The sequence below is a fragment of the Ambystoma mexicanum genome, chromosome 6q (genome assembly GCF_040938575.1).
Source record: "Ambystoma mexicanum isolate Mex_15411 chromosome 6q, UKY_AmexF1_1, whole genome shotgun sequence".
Lineage (NCBI taxonomy): Eukaryota > Metazoa > Chordata > Amphibia > Caudata > Ambystomatidae > Ambystoma > Ambystoma mexicanum.
In genome coordinates, this window is record NC_090937.1 from 1,558,288,856 (window position 1) to 1,558,308,420 (window position 19,565).

General features: G+C 42.5%; 1 protein-coding gene across 1 annotated transcript in view; it reads left to right on the top strand.

Moving 5' to 3' along the window:
* Window positions 1-2,121: 2,121 nt before the first annotated feature.
* The window catches only part of SPEF1 (sperm flagellar 1), a 142,662-nt gene continuing 125,218 nt past the window's right edge, over window positions 2,122-19,565 (top strand). The window contains exon 1 of the mRNA XM_069632258.1: window positions 2,122-2,442. Within this exon, the coding sequence (XP_069488359.1) occupies window positions 2,334-2,442 (109 nt within the window). The 5' untranslated portion in view covers window positions 2,122-2,333. The remainder of the gene's footprint in view (window positions 2,443-19,565) is intronic.

Below are 19,565 nucleotides of genomic sequence, written 5' to 3' on the forward strand. Positions count from 1 at the left end.
GAAAATGTCACAAGCCATTCTTTTGGAAGTATTTAAATGAAGATGATGATAACGATTTAACACTTATATAGCGCTACGCACCCTCAGACATCTGAGCACTGCTTATTATTACCCATGGTATGAGGTGCTCATTTATCGACCTCGTAGGGATAAAAAGGCTGAGTTTGGCCCTGACGGGATTCAAACCTGTATCGGCAGGCACTGCACGGATGTCAAAGCGAGCGCTCTACTCATTGTGCTATCTAACCAGCTAAAAGACAATACAAAATACAAATTAAAATACGAAAGACAAACCCAGATTAAATGTGTTAAAACACAACGATTGGTATGCTGGTTCTTATATACTTCCCTTGATGATGGAGAGAATGAAGCTAGAATCATTCCCATTTTGTGTAAACCCTTCTGTAATATCTTGCTTAGAAATTGTCATGTCTAGTAATGTGATTTGTGTACTTTCCAAGTCTGTTTTTTATAAAATGAGATTGAGTACATGGTAAGAGCTGGAAAAGAAAGTGCTCAAGTGCAGAAATTGCAGAGTTGGCACGAATACCAGTTTCAAACCGTTACCCCTTAACCAATCTGTGATCCTGGGATCTCGTTTAATCTTGCATTGCCTAACCTCTCAATATTGCCAGTCCCTAAACCTTTCAAAATTGACTGCCCTTCCAAGTGATTTCCTTCTCATGGTATGATCTTCATAAAAGCCTTATTCATAGTTTCACTGTGTTAATAGTGAGCATATATATATATCGCACACCACAGGCATGCTAATGGCAACACTATTTGAAAACCATATCCCACTTCTAATCTCAGTCTGTCTGGATAAAGACACCTTCCTGGTAGCTTCTAATCTCCCTCCACCATCCATTCTATGGTATGTGTAGCGTTCTCCTTCCTTCCAATTGGTGGTCTCTATCCATACATGAGCACTTTTGCATTCTGTGAGGCAGCTAATGTGAGTTCTCTGTCTATTATGGGTTACATGTACCTTTTACATACGGGCCTGCATTAATATTACATCTACCTTCCTGGATGTTATTGATAAAAAGTATCCTGTATGTACTGGAAAAGTAACCCCTTTCTAGACTGCTAATGTTGGTCTTCAAATGCTACTTGTTTATCATTCTGATTAGAGCAAGAATGAAGAGGGCAAGGGGTCTTAAAGGGTGTAAACAGGTTTATTATGCTGCGAGACACCATATCAAACTATAGGTTGTGAGCGTGACAGGTAGGGGTTGGGGGTGCGCGACCAGTATTCTTGATCCCTTAATTTCTTTGGTTTGGTGGAGGGGGGCCCCAAAGACGTCTGTGCCCAGAACCCCAAAAGTGTTTAAGATGGACCTGACCTTGGAGGTTTTTGGTCCTGTGCCTCTCCAAATACTGTGACAACCCTGATAAGGCCCCTTTAAGTCTCACTGAAGAAGTCACACAAAACACGCGCAAATGTCACACATAAGCATACTGCAGACTGCAGTCATGGAAAGATCACATATACGAGCTGAAAAACTTGGCAACACTGAAGAGTGTTAAACGGCCTTTTGGGGAAACCCTTTTTAAATAGCACGAAGTGTGCTTTTTCACAAAACATGAGTTAGTGATGTATATGTCTAAAAGACTGTCCTTGCTCTTGCTGGCCATCCTCTGTCCCCGCCGTGTCCCTTACGAGGACAGTTGAAGGTGCGAGGGGTTTCATATTTTTTTCTCGTTCTGCGCATGGACCCTTCATGCTAATTTCCGAAATAAATAAAGTCCTCAAATTTGACACAATTAAAACACGTTCTATCTAGTGCAAAAATAAACATGTACCGCCCACTTTAAATCACCTTTCTCGTGTTCTTATGGAAAGCTGTGTATATTACAAAAACAGCAGTGCTGGCAAGCCTGGCAGTGTTTCCCTGTTTTCCAGACAGTGTGAAATAATGATCTTTGCAGTAGAACAGTCCATGCTACAGTACTATGTGCGCTTTTGTAAGATTGTTTCAGATCACTGTGCAGATAAAGTGAAAATCCTGATATGAACTACAACTCCCAGGCGCCCCTGTACTTCCTGGTCACTGACGCTGCTCACTAACAGTTGCTATAGTAACAGCAAACAATATGGATTCCCGCTGCAGACAGCAACTGAAACACATTAAAGCCTTGGCAGAGACTGGTTTATGTTTCAACTGGTGTAACTGAACGTACTGCACTACAGAAAACTCTTCTGCAAACAAATACAAATGCCGGCGCTTTTAATGCACGATCAGCCTTCTTTCTAGATTGTAAAGAAGCACGTGCTTTTAAACTTGTGTGAGAAGAACTTGGTGGAATTTTAAACACCCGCTTCATCCAGAATGGCATCAGAATTCGACGAGGAAACTCTTCACAATCTCTATGCCTGGGTGGACGACGTCCCTCTGTCCCGACCGAAAAGGAACATGGCCAGGGACTTCAGTGACGGAGGTCAGTATGCAGCTATGCAGAACAAAGCTTATTTTGCAAGCAAAGGTTGTATTTTCCCCCCTGTTTGGCTTGCGTGCTATTTAAAAGCAATGTAGCGACTAACTTAACATGTACTATTTATTTTACGTTTGTTGTTCATTTAAGTTGAACTTCTGTTCCAAGTGGTATACCTTGGATGCATCGATCACGTTTGCATATAGCGCCTCTAAGCAGTGCAAGCACTTAACGTGTTCATTTGTAACTCATATTCTTGAACGATCTATCTGTATTTTACTTTGTATTGCTTATGGCATGGAAAATGAAGGTAGAAGAGGGATGAGGTGTGAGTATAGACACAGTTTGTGGGTATTGTTTTGGCTCTACCCACACATTGACGGTTGCTGTCAGGGCCGGCTGTAGGATTTGTGTGGCCAAGTGCGGCAAATTAAGTGTGGAGCCCCTTAATTTGCATGAAGTGACATCACAGGAAGTGACATCTGTTAGGGAGAATTCTCATTTCTGTGCTAATTCCCTAAACCTTAAAGACCCCAGCTCTTTGCTGTGCTTCAGTTTTTTTAAAAGTTTTAACCTTGGAGTGAGTGAGACCTTTTTCTCACTCTCTCGTGTGTTTTGACCTGATTTGGATCATGTGTTTACACTGTTTTTGGAGTCGGACAAACTCCATAGACATGGGGCCTCATTCCGAGATTGGAGGTAGTCATGGCGCTATTTGCACCATGACTGCCTCCAATAACGGGTCCGGCACCGGTATGGTTCAATGGGGACTTACCGGTGTAGTCCGACCTTTGCGGGACCGGTAAGTCCCCATTGAAAATTCCATTCCCCATTCCCATTTGGCCCCCATAGGGCTCAACGGGAATGGGGAAGGTGCTAATAACGGTACAGCAAATTGCGGTATCGTTATTAGCTCTGAAGTCCCTTAACGGGTCCCGTCCATAACGCCTAGTCAGACTAGGCGTTACTGGAGGGACCCGCTAAGGGACCTCGGAATAGGCTGGTAAGGGATTACCGGTATCCTTACCGGTGCCGGTAATCCCTTACTGCCCAGGTCGTAATGACCCCCATGGTGACACACAGCACCTCAGTGCAGTGTCACAGAGAAATTCTTTAGATTTCTCATAAGGTTTAAATAACTTTTCGTGGGTGAACTACTGTTATATTTGTAGCTCCAGCACCCGCCATTTTATGTGGAGTGCTGGGGGGTTACCTAGTAGCCCCTTATCCTACATTCTCATGTAACATTTTTATGTTACCCCTGCTACTTTAAATGACTGGGGGCAGTGGTTTAATTTTCCTACCATTGTGCTTTCCTACCGCAGGCTGAACCCTCAGCTGCAGTAAAGCACCCATGGGTGACCAATTTGTCAAAAAAGGCAGTAGTCTTCTTTTTACGCCATTTTCTGTTTGTGAGGTCTTTCTTGTGTTTTACACTGAGCACTGAGCCAGGTTTGAGCCCTTTGTTCATTTTGCCTTTGGCGGGCTTCAGCCCTGAAGCCCACCTTTTGCTCCGGTGTGTCTGGAAAGGCAGGATGTGAGGGAGGTTCCCAAAACTCCCCTGTCCTTTGTCTCTAAGAATGCCTGAATACAACCAGTCATGATTGGATGGCTGTCTGACAGCCACCCTGCTGTGTGATTGACAGCCTAGGCTGTGCATGAATGGGAGAAACCTGCTTAAAAGGTGAGGGTTTTTAGACTGGAGGCAGAGTCGACCACTGGGAGAAATTTCCGACGAAGAAACGGTGAACGAAGCTCGCCACATCCTCCTGGACCTTTGAATTGACCGGTGAAGCCCCGCTGCTGTGCTGAAACTCCTTTTGCAATTCGACAGAGAAGCTCCGGAAGGGACGACTTCTTCCCTTGAGTTAGTAGGACCAACTAACCCCGAGACGAACTCCACTGGACCGTCTTCCCTGACTAGCTGTACTTCTTCACTGCTGCAAGAACCGAGTGCCAGGGGTCGAGAATTCCATAGTCGAGTGCAACATCTGAAATCTGCCCAGAAGCTCCAGGAGTCTCCTAAGGACCCTCCAGAAGCAGGGCGACCAGAGCTCGAGTCCCCTCACCAGAGTGCAGGACCCAAAGAGTGAAGCCCAACCGCTATCCAAGTTCTGCGAAGGTGCTGTTTACTAAGTGCTGAAACCGCGAAGTGCTGCTGCACTGAAAAGAGCCCCTAGCTGCCGACGACCTCCCAACTACCGCCGCAGGAGCCCTCTAGACATCCTCCCTCTTGTCCCCATGACTGAGGCTCAGGAACATGGGGTCTGCACTACTGTAACAGGACGGAATCCAGCTGAACCACTCTTCTTCAAACCAGAGGTACTGTTTAGGCTTGGGGTACTTACCTCCTTGTCTTCTTAGCTGTGCTCTTCTCCGTTGGCAATTGCATCAGCTTACCTTTAGAGTTGATTCCAACTCTCCTTTCACAGGCATAACAGCTTTTGATCCTACAAGTGAGTTTTCTACAAACTCTTTAACTTTGTGCAAACTTTTATCTAAGAAGTTTCTCAGCTCTATAAACTGTTTCAAATTGACTTTGGCGGTCCTGGATCCTGTAGACTCTTCGAGCCCATTGACTTTGATATTGTTTGTCCCTCATAGGTGGTAACTTGTCTTAGACTGTTATTGCTGGGAAAGGCTTGTCTAGATTGGACGATTAAGTTGTCCTCACACATACTGAGAACCTGTATAACCTTTTTCCTTCCTTAAACCTTTCCTGTCTGCAACCTCAGAATCTGCAAAGTATAACTAGTGTGATATATAAATGCCTTACTGTCCTTGTGATTGAAGTCACCTCAGGGTGTAGGAATTGTGTAATAAGCATATCTAAAGATTATCCACTAACTTGTTTGGATTCTGAAAAGGATTTTTAAAGTATATGTACATTATTACACAAATTGCCTTTTTAAAGTATGCTTATTTAAAACTTGACGTTAAATAAATAAATAACAATTTTTAACTGAAACCTTGAGCGTAAGTGTTACTTGTAATGAGAAATTTCATTGCTGCAGCTCTTCAGCTCATATTTACCCCTCTTGAGATAGGCCTGGCTGCTCAGTCACACTACCAACCTGTGTAGTACAGACCTATACCAAAAGGTGGGTTACCTAATACCAAGCAGATAAGTGTTGTGTAGCCTCACACAGTGTGACTTCACCAATTCTTACCTAACAACATCACAGGATAATGACCACTACGCATGTAGGCAGCAGCAAACAAATGTGTGTGTTTATACAGTGCTGGCTAAGGGGCCGGCTCTCGCCGGATCCGAGATCCGGCTAGAGGTCTGATGCCGGATCTTGGGATCCGACCTGCCTCTGCCTTAGCCACGGCAAAGATCCCACACAATGGCCTGTGTGAGCTTTTCTGTGCACCCCCGTCCAGGTGGCAGAGGCGCACTGAAAAAACGTTTCTCACTGTCCTTTGGTTCAGTGATCCGAGGGACAGGGAGAAAAGTTTTGCAGCCGCGCATATTAAAGAATTATGCTGCGCCGGGCCACACACAATACAAGAACAGCAGGGGGCTCAGTTGCTGAGAGTGTTTTTTCATGTCAATTGAGCCCCATGCTATTCTTGTATTGTGTGTGGCCCGGCGCGCTGCTTTTGCCCAATAGCAAATAAAGGGCGCATTGCCTCCAGCTCACAGTCATGCAAAATTACGTATCGGTACGATACTTACGTTTGCGTGACATGAGCTGTAAGCATAGCGCCTGTTATTTGCTACAGGGGCAAGGGGTGGCTGGGGGCAGAATTCATGGTGCTAGCTCCAGCCCTGTTAACAATAGGTGCAGGAATCCCATGAGCTATCTTAGCACAGTTTCAGCCTGTGAGTTGCAGGTTAACACCGACCTCTGCAGCAGGAGCATGAACTCCTTGCGCTCTACTGCAGAAATTTTACTGTGATTGATATCGTTCCCAGTGTTGATGCTTACCCACAAGACCACACAAAATTGTCATCAAAGCACCTGTCTCTAAATTGGATATTTTGTTTTCCAGGGAATATTGCACTATAGATTGCTGGATTTAAAAAGTGAGCACCTTTTATGTTTTGCCAGCGTAGTTACTGGAAAGAAGCAGCATTAAAGAAAATGTACCATTTTTAAACTAATATTTTGAATATTTCTTTTGAGCAGAGTTCAACTGCCAGCTCCACCCCCTATGAGTTCCACCTCTTCAGTAGGAAAGTCCATGTGAGCCAAGCCACACATTCCACAATGCCCCATAGCAGCCATTGCTGGAAGTTCACTTGCAGTTCTTAGCCACAACAGCAAGGTATTGTGGGTATGCAAATTGGCTCAAATGCAAACCTTTTTCTCCAGGAAATTGTCTTTGTCTAAGAGGACAGTGCTTCTTTATACATAGCTTAATCAACACAAGACAGTCAATTGCAAGGCTGCCAGGACAACTACAGACCTGGTTTCACCCTCATTAAGGATCATAATTGCAATATAGTCCTGACAGCCTTGTGGTTGGAGCATTCGGCCATGTTTTCACAACACCAAGATAGGTATGGTGGTTTTAAGAAAGGTTTGAAAATAAATCTTTCACCTGAAAGGGATTTTTTCAAACCTTTTTAAACCCGCCATTACTTTCTTGGTGTTATATATATATATATTACATCACCTATTGTCAAGTTTCAATAATGTAAATGGTACTGATAGTAACTTCTATTCGTTTTTCCTAGTCGGGATTATGGGATTGGTGGGTGAATGCCTACCTGGGCTGCCCACATTGCCAACAGCATGTTATTCTGAAGGGTTGGGAGGGAGACAGGCCTGCACTGTTGGTTGAAGCCAATGAACACCCCAGCACGCGATGGGGCTAGTGGGGTGCTGTCAGAATCTATTTGTACTTTATTATATTCTGGTGAAGATTCCATGTTACAAGCAGTTAACTCCTATTCACATATGAAACCACACACCTAAGGACTGCTCTGAGAAAGAGCTGCCTCCTTTCCCCCCTCCCCTTCCAATCACTCCCCTGATATGCAAGTACTAACCCTGCATCACGATAGATACGTTAGTAATTGCAGGGCCTTTGTTAACAGCGAAGCCCAGGATCCGTTTAACGTCTACGTCTATGTCCTGTTCTGTCCGGCCACAGGTCTGTGGGTCAGCCAGGTTGAGTCAACGCAGCCCAATATTTTTTGGAGTCGAAGGGGTGGCTAGAGCCCGAGCTGCTCAATCGTGTCGCGCCACTGAATTTCTGGTACAGTCCGAGTCTCGCGGTGCGCTGCCCGCCTGCTCTAACCCCCATGACTCCCTGTGCTTGCACTTAAGTGCAGCTTTAGAGGGCCAACCCCAGGATGTGTGGGGATATGCTGACCTGCAAACATCCGAGCTAAAATCAGTTTGTCTTGAGAAATGTTTTCCACACAGAAGCCCTGAACAAGTCTGAAGAGCTTGGGTGCCAAGTTGGCCTTAAATGCGGAGCAAATCAATATGTGATTGATTAGGGCTTTCCTAACAGTGCTTTTTATAGTGCTCACAGCAAATTGACATCCTGTAGGACCTTTAGTACACATGCATATCCACGTATAGTGCCCCCAAGCACCCTGTGCTACCCTACTCTCTTGACTGACCTGGACTACGGTCCCCAAGGGTGTTGAATCCACAAGCGCTTTGAGAACACACCAATGATATATAGAGCTCTATACAAATGCCAAATAACATATAAGATCATGCAGACATTTGGGGATAGAAGAAAAGCGTTGTCTTCCACACTGTGCTAGATTGGGACACGTTCCTATTGAGAAGAACGTGGCATTCCAGAGGAGAGAACCAGCGTGTGAAAATCTGTTGCCACCTTTGAAGAAGAGGTGGCTTTTTGGGGACATCAATGAAAATGAAATTGAAGGACAGCTGCTTGGGTGCCATAGCTTTTTCCCACCTCGTTTTAGAGCATGTGTCAAACAGATTACCTTCAGATTGATCCTAGCTTCCATATAAAGCCAATGGAGGCCATTAAGTGGGGGTTAGGGGGAATGGAGTCCCATGTACTCTTTTGCCAGTGTGCAGCTGCAGAATTGTGAACTCTCTGCATTCTTGTGCTGAAATCCATCGGCTTGCCTAGGTATAGCGGCTGCGGTAATTTAGTCATGGGTTGAGAATGGTCATGCGATGTCAGTCATGCGTGCTGCGATAAATGAAGAGGTTTTTTTGTGTATTTACTGGGAACCGATCTTTGAAAGAGTTCACTGCACGGTTTTGACAAGCGAGAGCAAGTCTAGAAGAAGCATGTGGTTTCTTGCTTTCTCAGATTGACTTATGCTACTTCCAAAAGGAAGGGTGCAGAATTGATGAGAGAAGGCGTAGGATAAAAAAAAGTTATGTTTCACACCATTCCGTTTCAGAAAACGACATTACATTCCCTATTTTGTAGCCATTTGCCGTTCTTAAAGCATTCTGTGCTTTTGGGAGTTTAGGGTGAATTTGGGTTTAAATTACACCAGAAAGCAGATTTAGGACATTAATTTCTGCACTCTGATTTTAAAAAAACTCAGAAAGGAACATCTGCTGGAGAAATGCACAGATTTTAGGCATCTAACTGGTGCGTTGCATGTGCTTTCAAATTAAAAATGCCCTTTGCCACTTATTAACACCTTAATAATGCGTTGTCCAAAACAATGGTCTCCTAAATGGGACATCTTTATTTATTTAGTCATTTATATAGCGCACATAACCCAGAGGCATCATGGCGCTTTTGCTTAAGAAGGTGGTTACAGTGGTTACTTACAGCAGTTGAATAATTTTGCTTAAGTAGGTGGCTACAGTGGTTACTAACCGATATATGTTGGGGTGCATAATTTGGAAAGCCTCATCTCATGGTGCGGGGTGCTACATCAAAACATGCAGATACGAGTAGGACATCACTTATAAATCGCACCCGTTTTAAATGCTCTGCTTTAAGGAAGAAAGTTATCAGCAGTGCTTACAAGGCCAGCAGAGCCTATTGGGCAGCTGGAGGGGGGGCGGGGAGTTGGGTTATTTGTCTCTCCAGAGTCACAGGAGGTGGTTGAGATGCGACACGTTGCCTCACAGGTCAACCAAAAAGGGAGCTCAGCCTCGCGGTAGAACAGCCGCATTTGAAAAAGATATTCCACAACACCGGCAAGCTTCCCCATCCTCATGCATGCTGAAGCATGGGCTGCCAGTGTGCTCAGCGTGCATTGCAACAAGTTTAGTTACTCTGAGCACACGGCCCACGCAGCAGCCTGCAAAAAGAGGGAGTCAACGGCACATGCCTAGCGCCGGCCCTGATCACTGTAGTCCGTATTGATTCATAAGCGACATGTGTGTCCTTGCATCTCATCCTTGCACTTAATTCCAGTTAAAAACAAGCATTAGCAAAGCCAGCAGCTTTGGGTCTTGCAGGGAGGATAGCTCATGGGCGACGTGCTCATCTTGAAAGCAAGACGACACGCAGCAACACAGGTTCGATCCCCGGGTGCGCGCTTAGAAACCTCTGGGTATTAAGCGCATTTTAAATAACCAATAATATCATATGATAGGCATTAGGTAGCCATTTGGTATGGTATGGCATTTTATAAAGCGCGGCTGCGACTTATAGGGTATGCTGGTGCTTAGAAAAAGGCAAGAAAAGGGGTGCCGGAAAGCAAAGTCTCATGAAACAGGGCATCAAACCTCCAACTACCCAATACCTAGTCCTTCATTGGAAACAGAAAGGTTTTCAGGTTTTCAGTTGTTTCCTAAAGACTGAGTAGCTTTCAGTGGCCTGCAACCTTAATGTGAGGCTATTCCAGAGTTTAGGGGTTGCCACTGAACAGGCACGGCCGCCCACTGTACTCTTGTTAAAAAGAGGGACCGTCAGGAGCAAGCTATCTGCCGACCAAAGCGCTCGTGATGGTCTGTACTTGCAAAGCCTTTCCTGAAGGTACTCAGCGCCTGTGTCATAGTAGGCCCTGTATACTAGGCATATGGTCTTAAAATGTATTCTGTCTTCCACCGGGAGCCAGTGCAATCTTTTTAAAAGCTTTTTAAAAGTGGGGAGGTATGGGTCAATCTAGAAGACTTAGTCGCAAGCCTTGCAGCTGAATTTTGCAAGACCTGCAGACGCTTAATATGACATTTCGGCTGTGCTAATAATGTAGTAATCTATTGTTCCCGAAATAGAAGCCGAGATCAATGGGGCCCACAATTCCTCTGGAAGAAATGGATGATTTTTTCGTAAAACGTTCCATTTAGATCTTGCACTAACCTGTAGTGTCGGGGACAAGCACACTGAGATTTTTATGCCTACATTTCTTCCCGATGCCACAGGCGGTGGGAGAGTACTGAGTTCTGACGGCCAGCAGTCTATGGTTCAGAGGCTTTTTGCCGATGGGGGAACAGATATTCAAAACCTCGGTCTTATCCTTGTTTAGCCTCAGCCAGTTCTGATTCATCCACCGGCTAATTGCGAAGAGACAATTTCTGATGTCTGCTGCAATGGCTGTAAGATCTTGCTCAATACAGAAAACCTCCTGGGTATCGTCTGCGTATGAATAAAAAGATCCCATAAACAATTGAATATTGGCCATCAATGGTTTTTTATATATATAATTGAAAAGGCTAGGTGACAGAGCCGAACCCTGTGGAACGCCCCATTCTACCAAAACTTCTGCTTTGTACGAAGGCATGGATACTGTTTGGCGACGGCTGGAGTGAAATGATTTTAGCCATAGCAATGCTAAGCCCGAGAAGCCACACTCTTCGAGGCGTCTGCACGGAACGCTGTAGTCTGTTGCATCTAACCTGGCCGACAGGTTCAGCAGTATCAAAACCGCTGCCTGTGACCTGTCAGCAGTCCTTGTCAAATCATTGATCTCTGCCCCAGCACAGATTCAGTGCTCGTGCCTCGCCGAAAACCTGATTGGTTGGGGTGCAAATAATCTCTAACCTGTGGAACGACCGCCGCTTCCGACACATTCATAAGAAATGTCAGAAGGGCTATTGGTTGGAAATTTGCAGGCACCGATGGATCCAGCGCTGGCGTCTTAAGCAGCGGGGCCGCGAGAGCATGCTTCAATGATGCTGGAATGTGTCCAGTACTAAGGGATTTATCTAGTGCCTCGACAATCAGATGAGCAAGCTCCCCTTGATGCTTTTCAAGGTTCTGAGGGGATTGGGTCCAGGGGTGAGGTAGAGCGAAGCTTAGAAATGATACCAAGCACCTGATGCCCTGCCATACTATGCTCAGGAAAAGATACTAACTTTTTTTTATTTTTTTTTTATTTTGGTTGGTTAATTAATTAACCTTTCAAAACAAATATTATGACACAGAAAAAAGACATATTTAAGCATCAAGTCATAGCATTATTACATATATAGATCAGCAGACTAAAGAAAGAAAAAAAATGAAATATGTTACAATGACATTGCTTGAGTTATTTGACTGAATCATTCCGTTTGTTAGGAGCCACACACAACTTCCTTGCAACATTCAATACTTAAAATATCTAAAAATGTCAAAAAATAAAATTACTACAACAGCAACAAAACAACCTTATTGTCAGGGCACATTGTGTACAGTACTGTGTTTAAAAATTGAATAGTAGCTATTCTTAGTGATATTTTAGGTGTGGCAAATAACTTATCATTTGAGCGCATTATGTGATGTGATTGTGTTAATTTATTGATGATATCTTCTCTTTGTTTTTCCAAAGCAACACACTCAATTAATATATGTTTGTGTTTCTTTGGTTTTTGCAACTTTACAAAAACGGCAACATGATGTTTCCACTTGAATGAGAGCTCTTCTCAATAAGATTTGGTTTGTAGGCCATAAATTCAGACGAAACCTTAGTATCTGATTTCTTAGATTGAATGAAGGGCATTTCAATAAATAGTCAACTGCCTGTCGAAATTGTTTATGTCCAAAGAGTGCTCTATCAAAATCTTTCAATTGTAAACAACTCTGTTGAGTAAGATGCCAATCCAATTGGTATAATTTAAGTTTAGCTTTAGTTGGATTGCTAAACAAGAGATCTAACAAAATGTTTGCTTCAGACATATCTGATAGACCAGCAGCTCTCCATTTAGATGGGAATGGATGCTCGGATCGCATTAAATAGTTTGCCAGTACTGTAAGCAGATTATTATTATCTAAACCCATTACACATTTTCAAAATAGACAACATATCTTCCACGATACTTGCATATGTATAGATAAAGTACCTAGCTCAAAAGGAAGAAGAGCAGTTGGAGCGGAGTTGGGGAGATTCAAAACTTTTTTCCAAAACTTTGCTTCAATTTTGTTCCAATAGCAAAGATTTGGTGGAAGCCAGGCCTCTGCCCCATATGTGATGATCGGGATTACTTTTTGCTGGTAAAATATAAGAATGTGTGCACATGAGAATTTACCATACTTATATTGGAGGATCTTGGCTTGCGAGATTAGGGTAGTCAGTTTACCATTTAGGTTGTTTTGCTGTGGCTTATTTGTGGTGGAGTTACTAAATATGACACCAAGATATTTGTATTAATTAACTAGGGCCAATTTCTGATTTTTCAAAAGCCAGTCATAATGTTTCCTTTGCCTCATTTTATTTCTCCCAAACTCCATAACTTGAGTTTTCTCCAAATTTAGAGTTAGGTTATTTTTGACGACATACTGGTCCAATTTGTTAAGCATGATCTGCAGGCCACTTGGCGTCTGCGAAATGAGGACCAGGTCGTCTGCATAAAGAAGCCATGCAATAGCCTGGTTTCCAAGTTTTGGCGCATCATTCATTACTTCCATAAATTCAATTCCCAAATCAAATATGAACAAATTAAATAATGTAGAAGCAAGTATGCAGCCTTGTTTCAGGCCGCGTTTGGTGTGAATTACTTCAGATAACAACCGGTCCAGATTCATTTTGACCTGCATTGAGGTGTTTGAATGGAGCAGGTATATTATCATTACGAGTGACGGAGGACAGCCAAATCTTATTAGCTTTTCAAGAAGTAAATGACAATCTACAGAGTCAAATGCAACTCGAAGGTCTACGTAAGCTAGATAGAGAGGTTGATTTCTTGTCGAATAAAGTTCTTTGATTGCATTAAGTGGTGTAATATTGATAGCAGTGCCAAGACCTGCAACAAATCCAGTTTGGAAAGGATCACAACGATTCTCATCAGAAGCCCAGATGTTAAGGTCTCTTAAAACAATTCTATTATAGATCTTCCCAGGGGCATCAAGGAGAGCTATCGGTCGGTAGCTTGCAGGATTTGTTTGGTTACCTTTTTTGTATATTGGCACTGTTATAGCTTTACACCATGATGGCGGAACGGTTTGTTTTATTTGTATGGCTTGAAAGACAGCATATAAAATAAATGCCCATAACACAGGATTCTATTTTAGGACAAAATTTGATAAGTCGTCTGGGCCAGGTGCTCTTGAAGAGCTGGCCTTATTTATATAGAATAACACACCTTCTTGATTGAATTTGATAGAGAAAGGAGTATTAGCAAGACCATGGGACAATTGTGAAATGCTATTTTGTGAGAGATCATAAATGTTTGTAAAATAGTTAACCCACCTTTTTTCAGAAACACTGTTAAGCTGAGATGTCAGCTGTGGACGTGCTGAGCCAGCATTTATCAGCTTCCAGATCTGTGAGGTATTTTTGGTCTTAATCACCTGTAAGCACCGTTCGCCATCATTTTGGTGCATTACTGCCTTATGAGCTCGGATCCAATTTTTATAATTTGTCTTTAACTTATGTAAAGATAACTCACGATGTTACACCGGAAGAGATAGTATCTGTCTTTTTTGTTTCCAAAATAGCATCTTCCTCAGTCTAACAGATTGATCAAATATGTGGGCACAAGGATTATTAAATTTCTTGACACCAGATACAGAAGAAGATGCAAATAAATGCATTTTATCATAGTATTCAGGTGGATCAAGACCTCTCTCTAAAAGATAGTGGTCTTCTGCTAAACTGCAAGCAAATGCTTCTAGCGCAGGACTAGTCCACTGTAATCTGTTCTGTTGAGGATTTATGATCAAATTTCTCAGCTGTTGTTGTTGGGACCGAGCTTTGTCTTGAGAGTGAATCAAAATTTCGGCCGTCAACATCAAATGATCATTAGATACAGTTGGCAGTACACTGAACTTGGAGATTTTAACAAATAATCTTCTATCCACATACACATAGTCGATAATTGCTTTTTGGGATCCACTTGTCCAAGTATGAGAGGGCGGATTATCAGTCTCCACTGCTCCATTTAGCATTATTAAGTCCCATGTCTGTACAAACTCAAGCCACTGAGTGACCCGTTCCGCATTTCTCTTTTTAACCGGTGCTTGAAGATGAATATTCAAGTCACCGGCTAGAATGACATGTGCAATGTTAGGAGTAGTAATATTTTTTTCCACAAGTCCATTGAGATCTTTGAAAAAGGTAGAAGTTAGGATCGCCATCGTATTCCAGTATATGTTAAGAATTGCAAATTTCAACTTTTGGATCATTATTATCGAGCATTGTAAAATAGAGTTCAGAGAGGGCCAGTCTGCTATATTGTTTGTAGTAGTTATAGTAGAGATAGTTGCAAGGCCAGACTTTGGTCTTCCTTTTTGACCTTTTACAGCAGGGACTAAATGAACATAATGATTGTCCCACGATAGTGGGGTCGTTAACCAGGTTTCCTGCAGAAGCACTAGATCATAATCTTTTAGAGAGCAGTTGGAATTGTTCAGTAGGTGCTTATGTCCTCTGGGTATGCCAGCTCACAATTGCTATTTTATGAATCAAACGGCAGGGTTCACCAGCTTCTAGTTAGGATTTCTTGCAACAACAACCTTGAGCCGAGGGGCAATCACTATTATCCCCTTGTCTTCTAGACTGTTGTGCAACCTCACCAAGAGGGCTCTCTTTTGTAGTCGGAATTAGTTTAAATCCCAAGTCATAGAGAGCAGATCTTGCGGACCAAATGGTGTTGAGAATAATGCGAGATCTTATCCAAAGACAGGATACAGTTGGGTCTTTGTCATCAGGAAATTCTACCTGCTCAATATCTCCTGTAGAAAGATCCTCCAGAGTTGGAATATCAGAGAATATCTGCATAATACTCATTCTATTTATGGGGTAAGATGGAAATGAACCACCATGACAGCTAAGAAATAATGAGTACATTTGAGGAGGCTTTTTGTACTTAGAGCTCACTTTGGAGCTTGCCTCTTTTTTTTTTTTTTTTGCAGGTTGTTTCTGCATGCAAATTACAGTTATTTTCTTCTACTGGAGATTTAAATGTAACATTCTTGGAATTCACTCTCTCATCTAGGGCAATTGCAGAGTCAGATTTATTCCTAATGAGGGATTTCATGGAGGATTTAAGTATCTTCTGTTCCGAAGTTAGAGCTACTAAGCAATCTTTAATTGTGCTTAAAATGTTATTTTGCAAATTATCCTGAGTATCCGGCATCGTTGTTTTTTCGGGCAGTTTTTTATTTGTAACCTTTGCTTCAGGAATAATTAGTAGCCTCGCAGAATTTGCATTTATTTCATTTCCCGGCCCTGGCTTTTTCGCAGTTGCAGAATTCAATTGCGTTATCGGATGGATCACAGTCGGGGCTGGATGAAATTGACTCATGTAATCATCCACAGCTTTCCTGAGTTCTTGTCTGTTACATGTGGGTTCGGATTTGTCATCGTTGTTCACTAGATTGGTTTGGTGTGTGGGTGCAGGTTGAATCTCTGACGGCACACTCCCCGGACTATTTTCCAGATCCTCTACAACCTGCACCAGCTTATCCAATGGAGAATGCGTTAGGTCAACTCGAGGGTTGATAGCTCCATTTTTTGCAGTACTTTTCCTTTCTTGCGTCAGGTTTAGATATTTTTTAGTTATGGCATTAGATGCCAGCATTGAGCATCTCACTAGTTTTGACAAAGATTTAAAGAACTATCTTGTTTGTCCACTAGAGACCACTCCTTTGGACTTTTGATTTTTAGATTTCTTTAAATTTACATTGTGTTCAGGATTTTGGTTTTTGGTATTTTTCACAAAAATCGTATATGCTTCTTTAAGAGGCTGTACGTTTCTTGACCTAGATGGTACAGCAACAGAGGCAACTACCGACACATCTGCAGTGGATGACTGAGGAGGCAAGGGTGCTATTGCCGCTGCCTCCAGAGGTAGCTCGCGTATAATACCCTCAACACAAGGAACAGCAGTCTTAGAGCATTGTATGCTCTTGCCAGCTGCATGTATACTCAACTTCGAATACAGTTGTTCAGTTAAATTTTTATGTATTGATAGTATCTCTGCAAGTTGTTTTAACAAAAGTGATGAATCTCTATCACTTGTCTCTGGGCCATGGAATCGTTGAATGATTTTTGCCAACTCACCATATTTTCAAGATTAGTATGAATTAAATTTACCTTTGATTCCAGAACTTAGAATAATTTGGCAAGAGACATTAATACAGTATTCATTATTTCAAGTGTTATCAGGGGGGCTTTCTTGGAATGAGAGCCCGAAATTACAGCCAAACTATTTCTAGTCGGTCTTCTAGGAGTCGGAGGGATGAAGGATATAGAGGTTTCAGATTCTGGAATATTTTGGTTTTGAAATAATGCCGGCGATTTAGAAAGATTGGATTCATCTTCCTTGGCCGAGAAACAAGAGTTTGATGGCTCCAGATCGATCACTGCATCATCTACAACATTATCAAGCTTGGGCTTATTTGGCACTGATCCAACAATACCTGAACGAGCATTCTGTAAAATCATGGTGTCTGACAAAGAAATATTACATAATTGTTTAGCTGCCTCATTACCATCATTCAAATCCAGTTCCGTCGGTGAGCTCATTAAGGGTTGCTGTACAGCTAAACCATCTTGATCATTAGGGAGAGGCTGTGCCTCTACATTCGAGACACTTAGGTTTGTTAGTTTTGACATTCGTGCCATAGGACAGGAGGGAACGCGATGATGCAAACCCAAAGTCTCGTAGATCACCAATTAGAATGTTGGATCGTATCCGTTTCTTCGTCGGGCGTTTATCCCAATGCGCACCCTTAACAAAAGGGCGAGCCGATTTTGGAGTAGACGCGGGGCTGTCTTTAGATGTGGAATCAAAAAAAGGCACGTAACCGTCCAGGAAATGGCATGTCCGTGCGCAAAGTGTACATTTTCGTCCTTTTTTCCCGTCACAGTAGTGCAGAGTAAACCGATAATAAGGCTTATAACCCACCAACAATAGTTGTGTTACGCTAGTAGTAATAGTTAAAAATTAAAATATCCCTCGCTATGCTACCCGCTACGGGTGCGCGCGCAAGCATGTTTATATAGCCACTCCCAGGAAGTTTGTAGCAGAGGGCCTGCTGGGTCTTGGAGTCCTTTTCACAATCCAAGATAGCGCTGAAACTGGATCAGACAGAAGCAGCTCAGAAGTAACCTGCGGCAAAGCGTGACTTACAGGGGCTTTCACAGGTGCAATACTAACACCATTTACCAGCTGTTGCCATTTTATGGACAGGCATTGCCGCTATGGCAGGGCTTGAAAAAAGCTTCTCTAATGCCAACAGAAAAAATCCCAAACTATTGGCTTTGTTAATGCATGTTATAATTGGTGTTGTGTAGTGTTTGGGATGGGGAGGGTGGGTGCAGGTTGATTGACTTTGGATCTTATTAAGAGTGATGGTAAAAGTACAAACCTTTTAAATGACTTCTATTTTTTAAATGCCACCTAATTAAGCATTGGGATTGCATGTGATGTGTGTTGCATGGAGTGCATAGAAAGTTATGCAGAAGGAAAATGTGTTATTTACCCTATGCAGTAGTTTTTATTTCCCCACGCTATAAATATTCCATGAGATCCCAACTCATAATTAGGTGGTAGTTTAAAGATAGAAGTCCAGTAGCATATCCGCCATACTCTTAACGGGGCCGCTTGCCTTTATTTGTTATGATATTTGAGTGTTATCAACAAGAGTTCTTTTTCATCTTCCTGTTAACTCCTATGCATGGAAGTGATTTGAGGGATACCAGGGGGATCGCGTTTTTATTGAAGTTCTTGGGCTGTGGCCAGTGCCATATGGCTCTTTGTTTCTGGAGTGGCTGGCGTTCTTTTTCAGGCCTCTTAAAAAAAAAAAAAAAAAAAAAAAAAAAAAAAAAAAAACAGGGGGTTCCATAAGTGTAACACTTTGAGCAGTGACCCTAAATAAGAATAAATAGGAATAACAAATAAATTGCCTTTCTTGAATTCTACACAATAATTGCTAGAGTCATTAAAGGTTTATTTCAGGCACACTACAGGAGGTGAGTCACTGATTTCTTCTGTTCTTAAACACCTCAAATTCACAATGCAGACACAAATTTCCAAAAAGCATTTAGAGTGGAATAAGCATCCATTTTGGACTATGTATTTTGCTTTTCACAAGTTGCAGTTATAGCATGTTTTTTTTCTGTAGTTGTCTCTGTTATGATCATCACAAGATATTCCATCTCAGGGTCCTCGGTCACTTCACAAAATCCTTGTGCCTGAAAGCTTGTGTACAGTGTATAAATGTTTGACCATAGCACATAAAGTGGCCCTTGATTTCGTTGTGCCACAATTAATGCTTTGTTGGAATGTGTCTATATTTCCTATCTCCATGGCGTGCTGTTCAGGATGTTTGTTTGCATGTATGAGGTAACGCCTGCCCAGAGTACGGGAGGCCGTGTGAGTGCACTGCTTTCCATGCACTAACCTAAATTCTTTAATGCACAGTTATGAACCCTCCCAATGGTATGTATTTTACTAACCTCTGAAGCCTGAAAACTAGATCTACGCAGGATTAACATGTGGTCAACTTTGCACCAGCCTGGCAGATGAACTGGCCTGCTGTTAAATCTCAGTTACCAGTTTATTGGTATTCACTACAGAGTGTAATTTGCTTTCTAACTTTTAGAACATTCCAACATGTAATTGCTCATTTTACTATAGCCGGTAAGATAGCTCAGTGGGTTGAGTGCTCGTTGCTGTGATGAGTGTGTGATATGCTGGTTTGAATCCCGGCAAAGCCAATTTAGCCTTTCATCCTTCTGAGGTTGTTAAATGTGTACCTACACAGTTTGGGTGATATTATATGTATATTTGTTCTATATAAAGCACTTAAGCGTAAGTGATATATTATAACACATCATTATCATTTGG